General features: G+C 52.6%; 1 protein-coding gene across 1 annotated transcript in view; it reads left to right on the plus strand.

Annotated features, from left to right (window-relative positions):
* Nucleotides 1–17259, plus strand: part of LOC129694054 (collagen alpha-1(XXIV) chain-like) — a 173158-nt gene that overhangs the window by 43964 nt on the left and 111935 nt on the right. The window contains exons 5-10 of the mRNA XM_055630779.1: nt 2478–2531; nt 4420–4473; nt 8009–8062; nt 12535–12579; nt 15754–15807; nt 16640–16792. Of these exons, the coding sequence (XP_055486754.1) occupies nt 2478–2531; nt 4420–4473; nt 8009–8062; nt 12535–12579; nt 15754–15807; nt 16640–16792 (414 nt within the window). The remainder of the gene's footprint in view (nt 1–2477; nt 2532–4419; nt 4474–8008; nt 8063–12534; nt 12580–15753; nt 15808–16639; nt 16793–17259) is intronic.

Raw genomic sequence — 17259 nt, forward strand, 5'->3', positions numbered from 1 at the left:
ATCCCCGGAAAAGGGGCGGGCAGCCGGCTCGAGTAGAGCCCACCACCGCCTGGCGCGGGACAATACACAATACACAATAGACAACAGGTGCAGGAGTAGGCCATTCGGCCCTTCGAGCCAGCACCGCCATTCAATATGATCATGGCTGATCATCCCCAATCAGTACCCCGTTCCTGCCTTCTCCCCATATCCCCTGACTCCACTATCTTTAAGAGCCCTATCTAGCTCTCTCTTGAAAGCATCCAGAGAACCGGCCTCCACCGTCCTCTGAGGCAGAGAATTCCACAGACTCACCACTCCCTGTGAGAAAAAGTGTTTCCTCGTCTCCGTTCTCAATGGCTTACTCCTTATTCTTAAACTGTGACCCCTGGTTCTGGACTCCCCCAACATCGGGAACATGTTTCCTGCCTCTAGCGTGTCCAAACCCTTAATAATCTTATATGTTTCAATAAGATCCTCTCTCATCCTTCTAAACTCCAGAGTGTACAAGCCCAGCCGCTCCATTCTCTCAGGGACTTGCTCTGTAATGTGCTCTCATCAGTCACCACAACTTTGGCCCCTCACCTGCAAAACACAACCAGTACCCAAGGGGTTAAGCGGCTGCGGTTGCCAACTCTGTGCGAGATTGCTGCACTGCCATTAAATGTCAGTGGGACAATGATACAGATTGTTTGTGGAGTGAAAGAGCAAAAGTAGCAGTCAGTGTGTTTAGCATATTGAAAGGTTACCGAGTGTCGAGCCGTGCCGAGCGCTGGCACTTCACTCACCCTCCCTCCACGAAGGAGAGGGGCACCCGCTCACAATGAGGTAGTTAGTTAATGTTCCGTGCAGCTTTGTGCAGTGCCCGCAGACTGCCCACTGGCTGCTGCTGTCGGTGAATGTCAGCTTTCATCAGCCAGCCAGCCGTGACCTTCACCACAAGGTGCATGAGGGCAGCAGCGGCGGCACCTCGCCAACACCGACCGCCCTGCGGCACTTCAAGCCAAGGGCAAACCCTCAGCATCTGCCAACCGCACCCAAATCCCCATTGAAATTTCATGCACCAGTTGGCCTTTCAAGCATGACATTGTCTTTCCTATATCATGGTGCCCAGAACTGAACACAACTCCCATCAGTTATTGATCCCCCCATTTGATGTAGGTCTACATGTGTGGGGCAAGAGGGTGGGTGAACCACGTTGGCCCTCGCTGACAAGGGTGGTGGTGGAAGCAGATAGACAAGTTCACTTCAGTTTATTGTCACATCTAACAAGGTACAGTGAGATACAGCACAAATTTGAGGAAGGACATTCCTGCTATTGAGGGAGTGCAGCGTAGGTTTACAAGGTTAATTCCCGGGATGTCGGGACTGTCATATGCTGAGAGAATGGAGCGGCTGGGCTTGTACACTCTGGAGTTTAGAAGGATGAGAGGATATCTCATTGAAACATATAAGATTATTAAGGGTTTCGACACGCTAGAGGCAGGAAACATGTTCCTGATGTTGGGGGAGTTCAGAACCAGGGGCCACACAGTTTAAGAATAAGGGGTAAGCCATTTAGAACGGAGACAAGGAAACACTTTTTCGCACAGATAGTTGTGAGTCTGTGGAATTCTCTGCCTCAGAAGGCGGTGGAGGCCGGTTCTCAGGACACTTTCAAGAGAGAGCTAGATAGGGCTCTTAAAGATAGCGGAGTTAAGGGATATGGGGAGAAGGCAGGAACGGGGTACTGATTGGGGATGACGGTGCTGGCTCGAAGGGCCGAATGGCCTACTCCTGCACCTTTTGTCTACTGTCTATAAACCGAATAATGTTTTGTGCCAGATATAGTGCAGTAAAGTCCGATAATGTACAGCAACTAACTAACCGTCCAGCCCCTGTGAGTCGTGTCTGAAGAAGGGTCTCGACCCGAAACGTCACCCATTCCTTCTGTCCACAGATGCTGCCTGTCTGGCTGAGTTACCGCAGCGTTTTGTGTCTGTCCATGGCTAAACGATCTATTGGTACGGGCAGCGTGGCAACTCCGGGACAAGCGAGGGGGAGACAAGGGACAAAGTCTCACCACCTTACCCTTTTTTCACACAGAGAGCAAGTAGTTGAGGAGTTCATTGGCTATATTTAAGAGGGAAGTTAGATGTGGCTTGTGGCACGGGGCAGGTACCCAGCCATCCATGTGAAGCCCCTCTACTCCTGCACCCACCTCCAGGGCAAGTTGATGTTCTTGTCCACGTGGCCCCCTCCATGTGAAGCCCCCTCCTGCCCCCCCCACCCCCCCATGTCTGCCTCACTCCATTCATTTCCTAACGCACCTCCCTAAGCCCGGAGGGATGGTCTCAATTTTCCAATGGTTGGAAAAGCTGATTCCAATTTCCCTGGCATCATGAGAACAATAAATCCCGGGGAATTCTATCATTCCAAATGTCGTTTTTTTTTTTAAACTAATCATTTAACAAAATGTTAATCAGATTCAGCACGAGGTGCTCTGCTTGTGTCCACAGGGGATTCCAGGAGCACATGGCAATCCAGGCCTGCCCGGTCCACCAGGCCCCAAGGTATGTACATCTCTGCAGCCATCAATCTGTGTCTAAATACCCTGCCGCGTTCCACATGTGGTCAACCCTTTGAAGCCTGCCGCAGTCCTGCACTGTTAAATCATTGCCTGCCGCAACGGGCTGTGGCCAGATGTAAATCATACACGGCCCTTTGGTCACAACACACTGGCCGCTCCCCCAAATAGGGTCGCCAACTTTCTCACTCCCAAATCAGGGACAAAAGGTCAAAATAATGGGGCTGTCCCACTTACGCAACTTGTTCAGCGACTGCCGGCACCCGTCATAGTTGCAGCGGCTCCCAGTAAATGGTGAAAATCCAGTGGCGACCAGGACAAGGTCCGTCTGTTTGGGCGACTACTCATGACCGTACGGGCTTCACCCCGCGACATGTCGCCCGTACGGTCGTGAGTCGTCTCCTCAGTCGCCCAAAGAGTCATAGCATCTTTCTTGTCGCCGCTGGATTTTCAACAACGTTTCGGCAACCTATCACGGGTGCCGGCAGTCTCTGAGAAAGTCTCGTAAATGGGACAGGCCCTTTGGGGACAAATTCCCCACGGCAATCCGTTGAGCGACTGGGCCGTGACTGGGTGAATGATGAGTTGGCCCCGGGTGCTGGACTGTACACAAAGCCCAGCCGGCGGGGCCAGCTGAGGAGTTTTGGCCCGGGGGCCGCGCGCAAAGTCCGGCGCCCCGTCCAACTCGTGAACCGATGATCGGCCGTGAGAAGGAGGGGTGGTGGTGGTGTCGGCGGTCAGCGAAGGTCCGAAGGTCAGACAGCTGGCCGGGCTGTTGACCGACCGACGGGGCCACGGGCGAGGCGCTGCTGCTGCTGCTGCTGCTGCTGCTGCTGCTGCTGCTGCTGCACTCCATGGGCTGCACTACGTCGGGACGGGGTGAGGCGGGGGCCGGACACGGCGCTCCGACCCGACAGTCCCCTCGACGGGACAAACCAATTTAGCCCAATATACGGGATGTCCCGGCTAATACGGGACAGTGGCAACACTAAGTAGTGGGGCAATGTGACAGTGGTCACTCGTAGAGGATGATCGATGGTCAACGTGAACTTGGTCGGCCAAAGGGCCAGTTTCCATGCTGTGTCTATCAGTCGATAACGTTCATCGATAGTGCAGTAAACTCGTCCCTGGAGTGCAGCTGATTCAAACTAATTCTTGCTATTGAGGGAGTGCAGTGTAGGTTTACAAGGTTAATTCCCGGGTTGGCGGAACTGTCACATGCTGAGAGAATGGAGCAGCTGGGCTTGTACACTCTGGAGTTTTCTCACAGAGAGTTGTGAGTCTGTGGAATTCTCTGCCTCAGAGGGCGTTGGAGGCCGGTTCTCTGGATTGTTTCAAGAGAGAGCTAGATAGGGCGCTTAAAGATAGTGGAGTCAGGGGATATGGGGAGAAGGCAGGACCGGGGTACTGATTGGGGATGATCAGCCATGATCACATTGAATGGCGGTGATGGCTTGAAGGGCCGAATGGCCTACTCCTGCACCTATTGTCTATTGTCTATTGACACAGGGTTCGAGGAAAGTGGGGGCAGGAAGAGGTTTTGAGCGGATTGAAGGAAGTGTTTTGTTGGGGTGGAATCTGGAACTCACGACAAGGACCTGAATCACTGAGGCAGGGAAGGTTCCAGACCTGGTGATGTGAGATGGGGTCAGCACAGATCTGTTGGGCCAAAGGGCCTGTATGTCTAAATGTAACACCCCATGAAATGCCACAAACCGTGCATCAATATCACTGTTTTTACACCACTGAGAGTCTATTCTGCGAGTGTGGTTATTCTCTTTGATGAAATGCTGTCGGTTTGTTGCTGGCTGCGGGGAGTTGGGTCACTCATCCAGACTGTTGTTACAATGATGCATCTGTAATTCCCACACCAGGGTCACAAAGGAGAGCCGGGCTTGTTCCCCACGAAAGCATCGCGTGGAGAGCAGGTAACTCAGTCTGGGGAGGTCATTGTGCCGTCACCTGGGTCGGCAGTCTTGTGTATGTGTCTGTCTGACCTTTCACCCCAGCCGCCCGCTGTGTGTTGTCTGCATGGTGTCTCCGTGCATGTGGCGTCACGTGCAGGCGTTGCCTCGATGCATGTGGTCAGTCTGCTTGCCACCTTCCCACACCTCCACCTCCCCCCGCATGTGTCTCCCACTTCCTTGTTGCATGGGGTGGTGGTTGGCTTGCCAACTTTCCCACTCCCAAATCAGGGACAAAAGGCCAAAATACGGGACAAATTCCCCAGGGCAATCCGTTGAGCGACTGGGCCGTGACTGGGTGAATGATGAGTTGGCCCCGGGTGCTGGACTGCACACAAAGCCCAGCCGGCGGGGCCAGCTGAGGAGTTTTGGCCCGGGGGCCGCCGCGCGCAACGTCCGGCGCCCCGTCCAACTCATGAACCGATGATCGGCCGTGAGAAGGAGGGGTGGTGGTGGTGTCGGCGGTCAGCGAAGGTCTGAAGGTCGGACAGCTGGCCGGGCTGCCGACCGACCGACGGGGCCACGGGCGAGGCGCTGCTGCTGCACTCCATGGGCTGCACTACGTCGGGACGGGTGAGGCAGGGGCCGGACGTGGCGCTCCGACCCGACAGTCCCCTCGACCCGAGTAGTAGCGGTCAAATACGGGACAAGGGCGGTCCCGTACGGGACAAACCAATTTAGCCCAATATACGGGATGTCCCGGCTAATACGGGACAGTTGGCAACACTACATGGTGGGTGCAAATCAACTTGATTAGTGCGGGTGTCAAGGGTTATGGGGAGAAGACAGGAGAACGGGGTTAGGAGGGAGAGATAGATAAGCCGTGATTGAATAACAGTCCACTTGATGGGCTGAATGGCCTAATTCTGCTACTAGCAGTCATGGACTTATGAAGTCACTGTTCCACCACAAGCACGGATGGATGGTCACGTTTAACGTTTAAGAAGCAGTTAGACAGGTACATGGATAGCACTGGGTTAGAGGGGTATGGGCCAAACGCAGGCCGGTGGGACTAGTGTAGATGGGGCATGTTGGTCATGTGTGCGGGCAGGTGGGGCCATAGATGTTTCCACGCTGTGTGACAGTGCTAAGGACTGCGTGAACATCTTGTTCAGGCTGGAGTTCAAAACGATAAACTCATGAGATGTAACTCATTGTGGAATTCTCTGCCTCAGAGGGCGGTGGAGGCCGGTTCTCTGGATGCTTTCAAGAGAGAGCTGGATAGGGCTCTTTAAAGATAGCAGAGTCAGGGGATATGGGGAGAAGGCAGGAACGGGGTACTGATTGGGGGTGATCAGCCATGATCACATTGAATGGCAGTGCTGGCTCGAAGGGCCGAATGGCCTACTTCTGCACCTATTGTCTATTGCCTATTGTAGCACGACATGCCATCCAGAACAGTCTCGTCTCCAGAGAGCCCATGTATTGGGCATGGGCTTTTAGGCAGTATTTTATATAGCTTCATGTTAAATTTATACAGCTACTAAAGTTTTGATACGGACATTCCCTGGTATCTAGTTTCTCATGAGTTGCTTCCCTAGCTTAAGAGGGTTATATGAGGTGGTGGCTGGCACTGCTTGTACATGGACCTGGCTCTCTCAGCTCATCTGTTAGAGGAGAGGATTAGTTCAGAAACAGGAAGGAATCTTTCTGTTACAGCTGAGTCTTTTCAAAAATACAGGCAGTTCAGCCGGGGGTTTGTTTCCAGATACAGCGCGGAAACAGGCCCTTCGGCCCACCGAGTCCGCACCTATATTAATGATCTGGATGAGGGAATTGAAGGCAATATCTCCAAGTTTGCGGATGACACTAAGCTGGGGGGCAGTGTTAGGTGTGAGGAGGATGCTAGGAGACTGCAAGGTGACTTGGATAGGCTGGGTGAGTGGGCAAATGTTTGGCAGATGCAGTATAATGTGGATAAATGTGAGGTTATCCATTTTGGTGGCAAAAACGGGAAAGCAGGCTATTATCTAAATGGTGGCCGATTGGGAAAGGGGGAGATGCAGCGAGACCTGGGTGTCATGGTACACCAGTCGTTGAAGGTAGGCATGCAGGTGCAGCAGGCAGTAAAGAAAGCGAATGGTATGTTGGCTTTCATAGCAAGAGGATTTGAGTATAGGAGCAGGGAGGTTCTACTGCAGTTGTACAGGGTCTTGGTGAGACCACACCTGGAGTATTGCGTGCAGTTTTGGTCTCTAAATCTGAGGAAGGACATTATTGCCATAGAGGGAGTGCAGAGAAGGTTCACCAGACTGATTCCTGGGATGTCAGGACTGGGATGTCAAGACTGTCTTATGAAGAAAGACTGGATAGACTTGGTTTATACTCTCTAGAATTTAGGAGATTGAGCGGGGATCTTATAGAAACTTACAAAATTCTTAAGGGGTTGGACAGGCTAGATGCAGGAAGATTGTTCCCGATGTTGGGGAAGTCCAGGACAAGGGGTCACAGCCTTCCTTAAGGATAAGGAAATCCTTTAAAACCGAGATGAGGAGAACTTTTTTCACACAGAGAGTGGTGAATCTCTGGAACTCTCTGCCACAGAGGGTAGTTGAGGCCAGTTCATTGGCTATATTTAAGAGGGAGTTAGATGTGGCCCTTGTGGCCAAGGGGATCAGGGGGTATGGAGAGAAGGCAGGTACGGGATACTGAGTTGGATGATCAGCCATGATCATATTGAATGACGGTGCAGGCTTGAAGGGCCGAATGGCCTACTCCTGCACCTAATTTCTATGTTTCTATGTTTCTATCAGCGATCCCCGCACATTAACACTATCCTACACACACCAGGTACAATTTCACAGTTGTACCGAAGCCAATTAACCTATAAACCTGCACGTCTTTGAAGTGTGAAAGGAAACCGAAGATCTCGGAGAAAACCCACGCAGGTCACGGGGAGAACGTGCAAACTCCGTACAGACAGCATCCGTAGTCAGGATGGAAACGGGGTCTCTGGCACTGTGAGGCAGCAGCTCTACCCGCTGCACCGCCGTGCCTGGAGCAGACATAACTGGCTCTTCGCGATGGACCATGAATGCAGAGCGTTTGTGATCAGGTTGTAAACTACCTGTCTTGTGGCTGGAACATGAACTGAGAAAACAAGCTGGGGAATATACATGGATTTATTCAACGTTGGGTAAACCACAGCAGAAGCACTTTCTACAATGGTGGTCAAGGAAAGCCCAACTCCGCTACACCTTCTCACCAGACCAGCAAATATATCATCCCAAAGATAGGCACTAAATGCTGGAGTAACTCAGCGGGACCGGCAGCATCTCTGGTGAGAAGGGTCTCGACCCGAAAGGTCACCCATTCCTTCTCTCCGGAGATTCTGCCTGTCCCGCTGAGTTACTCCAGCATTTTGTGTCTACGGTGTATAACCAGCACCTGCAGTTCCTTCCTACACAAATATAGAATCCCTTCAGGTACAGCTGGAGGTTTCTGCAATGGTCACTATGGCGTCAGGTAACTTTGTGTTGTACTCTGCTCTGTCCCCTAGGGCGATGTGGGCCCTGTGGGTCTGGCTGGATTACCTGGACCCCCAGGCAAAAAGGTAAGAGGCTCTTTGTTGCTGCTGCTGGTATTTTCTTTCAATGTTTCCAATCTGCCCACCTGGGTGTGAACCCAGGGTCGTGTTGAAACATATCGGGGATCTCATTGAAACATACAAGATTGTTAAGGGGTTGGACACACTAGAGGCAGGAAACATGTTCCCGATGTTGGGGGAGTCCAGAACCAGGGGCCACAGTTTAAGAATAAGGGGTAAGCCATTTAGAACGGAGACGAGGAAACACTTTTTCACACAGAGAGTGGTGAGTCTGTAGTATTCTCTGCCTCCGAGCGCGTGGGAGGCAGGTTCTCTGGATGCTTTCAAGAGAGAGCTAGATAGGGCTCTTAAAGATAGCGGAGTCAGGGGATATGGGGAGAAGGCAGGAACGGGGTACTGATTGGGGATGATCAGCCATGATCACATTGAATGGCGGTGCTGGCTGGAAGGGCTGAATGGCCTACTCCTGCACCTATTGTCTATTGTCTTTTTCTATTGACTTGCAGGAAGTTGCCTCAGCTCAGACCCTGTTACTGAGGAGTGTTTAGACTCCATTCTCCAAACTCCAGGCTGTTTGATTCTTCATCAGCTCCCCTTGCTGCTCAGATACCCCCACCCTCCCGCTCTCCACCGCTGTCAAAGTGGGTCGCGGTCCCAGGGAGCACATGCCACAGGCGGCCTGGCACTGTATCCATCAATGTGCAACCATCCTAAAACCCACACCCCTCTGTGGTCACCGCCCTAGATCCATCACAGATACTGACCCCCCCACCATCGACTGACCCCCCCACCATCGAAGGTCCATCACAGATACTGACCCCCCCACCATCGAAGGTCCAGACACAATGTCCATGCCGAACAAGTTAAACGAACTCCTCTGCCATCACGTGATCCATTCTCTGCATACCCACATGTTAAACACCACTATGGGATCTGCCTCCATCACCACCCGTGGCAGTGCGTTCCAGGCACCCACTGTGTAGAACTAAACTCGCCCCGTTACTCTCCGTTAAACTTTTCCCCTTCTGACCTTAAAGCTCTGCCCTGGAGTCTTTGACATTTCCACGCTGAGAGCAAGGTTGAGACTGAAAGGTTTGCCGTTGCCGCACTCAGTGACTCAGCTGCTGACACCCCGGGGCCTCTCAAGTCAAGTCAAGTCAACTTTATTAGTCACATACACATACAAGATGTGCAGTGAAATGAAAGTGGCAATGCCTGCGGATTGTGCAAAAACTACACAACACAACACGACAGAATCAGCATTTACATTTTAATAAAAGATACAACAGTAAATGAGTCACTGGTGAGATAAGAGTTTAGTCCTGACGGCCTGTGGGAAGAAACACCGTCTCATCCTCTCTGTTTACACAGAGTGACAGCGGAGGCGTTTGCCTGACCGTAGCAGCTGGAACAGTCCGTTGCTGGGGGGGTGGGGGTCCCCCATAATGTTGCTGGCTCTGGATCTGTACCTCCTGGTGTATAGTTCCTGCAGGGGGGTGAGTGTAGTTCCCATGGTGCGTTGGGCCAAAGGCACTACTCTCTGCAGAGCCTTCCTGTCCTGGGCAGAGCTGTTCCCAAACCAGATTGAGATGTTGCCGGACAAGATGCTTTCTACAGCCCCACAGTGGAAGCACTGAAGGATCCTCAGAGAGACCATGAATTTCGTCAGCTGCCTGAGGTGGTAAAGGCACGAGGCACAGGGAGGAATGTAGCTGCCTCAACACTCAGGCATTTGCAGCGAGTTTTGGAGGCGTTCAATGAATAGAGAAGTGTTCCCCTGGCCTCTCTCCTCCCTCTAGCCATCACCTGTCACGGCTCTCTGACACTCAGCAATAGTCCCTGGCATTGCAGCATCACGTGGACTTCTGCTTGTAACCCCTACATGTACAGAAGCATGAGAGGAATAAAATCGGGTAGTCGCTCAGAGTCTAGGGGATCGAGAACCAGAGGACATAGGATTCAGGTGAGGGGGAAAACATGTAATAGGATCCTGAAAGATGGCGTAATTCCTGGGATGGTGGGATTGTTGTATGCTGATAGAGTGGAGCGACTGGAGTTTAGAAGGATGAGCGGGGATCTTATTGAAACATATAAAATTATTAAGGGTTTGGACACGCTAGAGGCAAGAAACATGTTCCTGATGTTGGGGGAGTCCAGAGCCAGGGCCACAGTTTACGAATAAGGGGTAGGCAATTTAAAACGGAGGCGAGGAAACACTTTTTCTCGCAGAGAGTTGTGAGTCTGTGGAATTCTCTGCCTCAGAGGGTGGTGGAGGCCGGATCTCAGGATGCTTTCAAGAGAGAGCTAGATAGGGCTCTTAAAGATAGCGGAGTCAGGGGATATGGGGAGAAGGCAGGAACGGGGTACTGATTGTGGATGATCAGCCATGATGGTGGGACGACAGATGGCGCAATGGGCTAAGTGTTGGGCTGGCGACCGGAAGGTAGCCGGTTCGAATCCCGCTTGGAGTTCATACTGTCGTTGTGTCCTTGGGGCTAGACACTTCACCCACCTTTGCCTGTGTGTAAATGTAATGTAATTATGTGAAGCACTTTGGGGTCAATGCAAGGTGACTGAAAATGTGCTATATAAATAAGATTATTATTATTATTATTATTATGATCGCATCGAATGGCGGTGCTGGCTCGAAGGGCCGAATGGCCTACTCCTGCACCTGTTGTCTATTGTCTGAGGGGTACCTTTTCACACATTGGGTGGTGGTTTATCTGGAACGAGCTGCCAGAGTAGGTCGTTGAGACAAGTGCGATCACAATGTTTAAGAAACATTTGGACAGGTACATGGACAGGTTTGGAGGGATATATGTGCCAAATGCGGGCATGTGGGACTAGTGTAGATGGGTCATGTTGGCCGGTGTGGGCAAGATGGGCCTAAGGGCCAGTTCCCACCTGTATCACTCTATGACAATGCTTCCATGACCATCTTCCAGTGTGAACAGGAGACACAAGAAACTGCAGATGCTGCAACCTTGAGCAAAATACAAAGTACTGGAGGAACTGACCCACTGAGATCCTCCGTCACTTTGTTTTTTCCCTCCAGTGAACAGAAAGTACTTGAACTATCCATTGCAAAACATTTTGTTCTGATCAGTCTGAAGAAGGTCCCGACTCGAAACGTCATCTGCCCTTCCTCTCCACAGATACTGCCTGACCCGCTGAGTTTAGTTTAGTTTAAGGATACAGCGCGGAAACAGGCCCTTCAGCCCACCGAGTCCACGCCGACCAGCGATCCCCGCACACTCACACTACCCTACTCCCACTAGCCCCCCCCCCCCCCCCCCCCCCCCCCCCCCCCCCCCCCCCCCCCCCCCCCCCCCCCCCCCCCCCCCCCCCCCCCCCCCCCCCCCCCCCCCGCCCCCACCCCCCCCCCCCCCCCCACCCCACCCCCCTCCGCACCACCCCCCCCCCCCCCCCCCCCCCTTCCCCCCCCCCCCCCCCACCCCCCCCCCCCCACCCCCCCCCCCCCCCCCCCCCCCCCCCCCCCCCCACCCCCCCCCCCCCCCCCCCCCCCCCCCCCCCCCCCCCCCCCCCACCCCCCCCCCCCCCCCCCCCCCCCCCCCCCCCCCCCCCCCCCCCCCCCCCCCCCCCCCCCCCCCCCCCCCCACCCCCCCCCCCCCCCCCCCCCCCCCCCCCCCCCCCCCCCCCCCCCCCCCCCACCCCCCCCCCCCCCCCCCCCCCCCCCCCCCCCCCCCCCCCCCCCCCCCCCCCCCCCCCCTACACTTTCACAGTTACACCAAGCCAATTCATCTACAAACCTGCACGTCTTTAGAGTGCGGAAGGAAAAGCAAGGATCTCAGAGAAAACCCACGCAGGTCACGCACGGGGAGTACCTGCAAACTCCGTACAGACAGCACCCATAGTGGGGATGGAACCCGGGTCTCCGGCGCTGCATTCGCTGTAAGGCAGCGACCCTCGTTTTATCATTTCTTTTTCTTTTTGCAAAATTAATTAAAAGATTTTAAAAGAAAGGTCACGGGGAGAATGTACAAACTCCGTACAGACAGCGCCCGTAGTCAGGATGGAACCCGGGTCTCCGGCACTGAGGCAGCAGCTCTACCCGCTGCGCCACCGTGCCACAATTCCTCCAGCACTATGCTTCTTTTTGTGTAAACCAGCATCTGCAGTTGGCTGTTTCTCCCACCGCTGGCTATTTGTCACTTGTTTCCAAGTCGTGTTGAGGTTAATTTATTTGGCATGGTCTGTTGGGCAGCGCGGATATAAATAAGTAAGAGTGGCTTTGTTATGCTATGTTTAGACAAAGTGGTGCTGGAGGCTGGGAACTGTGCGGGTCCACTGTAGCGACTACCTCCCAGCTGGGAGCCAAGTAAACAAAGACATGCATCTTCAAAGCCCGCCTGTATGTCATTACCCCGAGGAGCCTCTCTGTGATGCAAACTCAAATGTTTCTGGTCAACACCAGCTGACGTGATTCTGTGTGTGTGTGTGTGTGCTTCCTGCAGGGTTCCAAAGGATACCAAGGCTTGCCCGGACCTCCAGGGCAACAGGTAGGAATGACAATAAATAACTAGTCTCTGGCCCAGAGTAGGGGAATCCAGAACCACAGCACATGGGTTTAAGGTGAGAGGGGAAAGATGGAATAGGAACCCAAGGGGTAACCTCTTCACACAGAGGGTGGTGGGTGTATGGAACCAGCTGCCGGAGGCTAGGAGCATCACAACGTCTAAAAAACAATTAGACAGGTGCATGGACAGGACAGGTTTGGAGGGATATGGACCAAGCACAGGCAGGTGGGACTAGTGTCGCTGGGACATGTTGGCCACATTGGGCCGAAGGGCTGTTTCAAGGCTGTGGGCCATGTGCCTGGGCCAAAGGCTTGTTTCCCCCTCTCCCCTCTCCTCTCCCCCTCCCTCTCCCTGTGCGACTCTATCTCCCCCTCTCCCCCTCCCCCCTCTCCCCTCTCCCCCCTCTCCCCCTCTCTCCCCTCTCCCCTCTCTCCCCCCCCTCCTCCCTCTCCCCCCTCTCTCCCCCCTCTCCCACCACCCTCTCCCCCTCTCCCCCCCTCTCCCCCTCTCCCCTCTCCCCCTCTCTCCCCTCTCTCCCTCTCCCCCTCTCTCCCTCTCCCCCTCTCTCCCTCACTCTCTCCTTCACTCCCTCCCATCTCTCCCTCTCCCCCCCTCTATCACCTCCTTCTCACAAACTTAGGCCTTAGGCCTGTTTGTAACATCCTCACACTGCTCACAGTCTGAAGAAGGGTCTCGACCCGAAACGTCACCTATTTCCTTCGCTCCATAGATGCTGCCTCACCTACTGATTTTCTCCAGCATTTTTATCTACCTTTGATTTTTCCAGCATCTGCAGTTCTTTCTTTAAACAAACTGCTCACAGTCATATCCAGTTCCTTAAAACACTTTTATAAAACACCCTCTGTTGTTTTATTGGCAGATTGAAGGCATAGAAAAAGGTATAATTTGATAAAATTCTCCTTGTGGTCCAAAATAATAATCCCCTTTGTGTCAATGAAGGCAGATGGAATTAAAATGGACCCACAGACGGCTGTGGAGGCCACAAGTCAGTGGATATTTTTAAGGCAGAGATAGATAGATTTTTGATCAGTACGGGTGTCAGGGGTTATGGGGAGAAAGCAGGAGAATGGGGTTAGCAGGGAGAGATAGATCAGCCATGACTGAATGGCAGAGTAGACTTGATGGGCCGAATGGCCTAATTTTGCTCCTAGAACATGTGACCTTATGGCCACTCAGTGACACAACAATTGGAACTCTCTGCTTCTGTAGCTTGATAACATCATTGTTATCGGTATGTTCCCAGATGTTACAAACTTCCTCTCATAATAGTTCCTTGTCTCAGCTCTGGCTTGTTCAACGCTGATCTCAGAAGCTAAGTGGGCCTGAGGAGCTGTGACCATTGAATTCTCTAAACCCTTACAAATCCATTCGCTTGTGTTTGTGCATTGTCTGTGTGACCATGTATAACCCCTGGGGGCTGCAGATCCCACACAGATAGTTGCCCCCAGTGTGTGGCTGGTGGGGGGTGATGGGAGTGTGGGGAGAGTCAGATGGGATCAGTGTAGATGGGTGCTTGATGGTCAGCATGGACACGATGGGCCGAAGGGCCTGTTACTGGGCTGTATCTCTACTTGACTCACGAGTCCTACATGGACTTTACGCTCAAAGGTGCAGTCATAAACGTCAGTGGAAACTCACATTAAAGCATTTTGTGTGCGATTTTCACCCGCCGAGCCTGCATGTCCTTGGGATGTAGGAGGAAACCGGAGCACCCGGAGGAAACTCCTTACTAATTAACTGGTTTGAAGAAGGGTCCAAACCTGAAACGTCACCTATCCATGTTCTCCACAGATGCTGCCTGACACGCTGAGTTACTCCAGCACTCAGTGAAACGTCACCTATCCATGTTCTCCACAGATGCTGCCTGACCCGCTGAGTTATGGTGCAGCAACATCTATGGAGCGAAGGAAATAGGCAACGTTTTGGGCTGAAACCCTTCTGGAAATAGGCAACGTTTCGGGCCGAAACCCTTCTGGAAATAGGCAACGTTTCGGGCCGAAACCCGGAAGGGTTTCGACCCGAAACGTTACCTATTTCCTTAGCTCCACAGATGCTGCTGCACCCGCTGAGTTACTCCAGCACTCTGTGAAACGTCACCTATCCATGTTCTCCACAGATGCTGCCTGACCCGCTGAGTTACTCCAGCACTGTGTGTTCTACCCAAGATTCCAGCATCATACATTCATAAGTCATGGGAGCACTAATTCATGTTCATAAATCCTAGGAACAGAATTAGGCCATTCGGCCCATCGAGTCTACTCCGCCATTCAATCACGGCTGATCTATCTCTCCCTCCAAACCCCATTCTCCTGCCTTCTCCCCATAACCCCTGACACCCGCACTAATCAAAAATCTATCTATCTCTGCCTTAAATATATCCACTGACTTGTGGCCTCCACAGCCATCTGTGGCAATGAATTGCACAGATTCCTCCTCATCTCCTTCCTAAAGGAACGTACTTTATTTCTGATGCTGTGACCTCTGGTCCTAGACTCTCCCACTGGTAGAACAACCTCTCCATATTTATTCTATCCAGGCCTTTCACTATTTGTGAATTCGATAAAATTAGGCCATTCGGCCCCATCAAGTCTACTCCGCCATTCAATGATGGCCGATCTATCTCTCCCTGTCAACCCCATTCTCCTGTCTTCTCTCCATAACCCGTATTATTCAAGAATCTGCAATTCCTTGTGTCTAGGAAGGAGCTGCAGATGCTGATTTACACTGAAGATAGGCACAGAGTGCTGGAGTAACTCAGCGGGTCAGGCAGCATCTGTGGAGAACATGGATAGGTGACGTTTCACAGAGTGCTGGAGTAACTCAGCGGGTGCAGCAGCATCTGTGGAGCTAAGGAAATAGGTAACGTTTCGGGTCGAAACCCTTCCGGGTTTCGGCCCGAAACGTTGCCTATTTCCAGAAGGGTTTCGGCCCGAATCGTTGCCTATTTCCAGGGTTTCCGCCCGAAACGTTGCCTATTTCCTTAGCTCCATAGATGCTGCTGCACCATAACTCAGCGGGTCAGGCAGCATCTGTGGAGAGAAGGAATAGATGATGTTTCTGCCTGGAACCCGTCTGCAGCCCATGCTGGTTCGGTGAATGTAGTGCCTGTTGTAATGGCCGTCTCTTCCCACACAGGGTCCAGCGGGATTGGATGGCAACCCTGGAGAGCGAGGCTATCCTGGAAGGCAGGTGCAGTAACTACGCCGTGGATTTACCCGTGGGGTTACCGCCCAACGTGCCCGCCATTGGTGCCGACTTGGTCAGGCGCTGGTGACGGTGGGCAATAGACAATAGGTGCAGGAGTAGGCCATTCGGCCCTTCGAGCCAGCACCGCCATTCAATGTGACCATGGCTGATCATCCCCAATCAGTACCCCGTTCCTGCCTTCTCCCTATATCCCCTGACTCCACTATCTTTAAGAGCCCTATCTAGCTCTCTCTTGAAAGTACCAGAGAACCAGCCTCCGCCACCCTTTGAGGCAGAGAATTCCACAGACTCACCACTCTCTGTGTGAAGAAGTGTTTCCTTATCTCCATTCTAAATGGCTTACCCCTTATTCTTAAACTGTGGCTGCTGGTTCTGGACTCCCCCAACATCGGGAACATGTTTCCTGCCTCTAGCGTGTCCAAATCCTTAATAATCTTATATGTTTCAATGAGATACCCTCTCATCCTTCTAAACTGTGTTCAAGTCCAGCTGCTCCATTCTTTCAGCATATGACAGTCCCACCATCCCGGGAATTAACCTTGTAAACCTACACTGCACTCCCTATTGTCTATTGTCTTTGGAGTGTGGGAGGAAACTGCAGCACCCGAAGAAAGCCACACAGGTCACGGGGAGAACGTGCAAACTCCGTACAGACAGCACCCGTAGTCAGGATGGAACCCGGGTCTCTGGCGCTGTGAGGCAGCAGCTCTACCCGCTGCGCTACTGTTTGTCACTCGCGGTAATACACTGTAACTTTGAAGAGGTATCTGAGCCCACTCCAGCTATTAAGTTGAGTTTGTTTCTTCATTTGCAGGGCTTGGTTGGTCCAGAGGGCATTCCAGGGCCAAAGGGCATAGGGGTGAGTGATGTCTCAAAGCGGCAGCTGACTGGAAAACTGGTTCTTCCCGGCTGTTATCAGGCAACTGAACCGACCTCTCACCAATTAGAGAGCGGTCCTGAGTTCCCATCTACCTCATTGGTGACCCTCGGACTATCCTTGATCGGACTTGACTTTAACTTACACTAAACGTTATTCTCTTTATACTGAATGTGTACACTGTGAGGCAGACACAAACAGCTGGAGTAACTCAGCGGGCCAGGCAGCATCTCTGGAGAGAAGGAATGAGTTGCGTTTCGGTTGGAGACCCTCCTTCAGACTGAGAGTCGGGGGAAGAGGAGAGATATTGATGGAAATGTAGAGAGATTGAGGATGTTGCACAACTCTCATCGCAGAGAGGAGGAGAACATCTTTGTGGACGGCTCGATTGTAATCATGTCTTGTCTTTCCACTGACTGGTTAGCACGCAACTAAAGCTTTTCACTGTACCTCAGTACACGGGACAATAAACTACACTGAACTGAACAATCCGCTCAGTCACTGGTCCTGCTCAGTTTAGAGATGATCTTTACACCGCATCTGCCTGTAGTCACAGC

This window comes from Leucoraja erinacea, unplaced genomic scaffold, assembly GCF_028641065.1.
Source record: "Leucoraja erinacea ecotype New England unplaced genomic scaffold, Leri_hhj_1 Leri_52S, whole genome shotgun sequence".
Lineage (NCBI taxonomy): Eukaryota > Metazoa > Chordata > Chondrichthyes > Rajiformes > Rajidae > Leucoraja > Leucoraja erinaceus.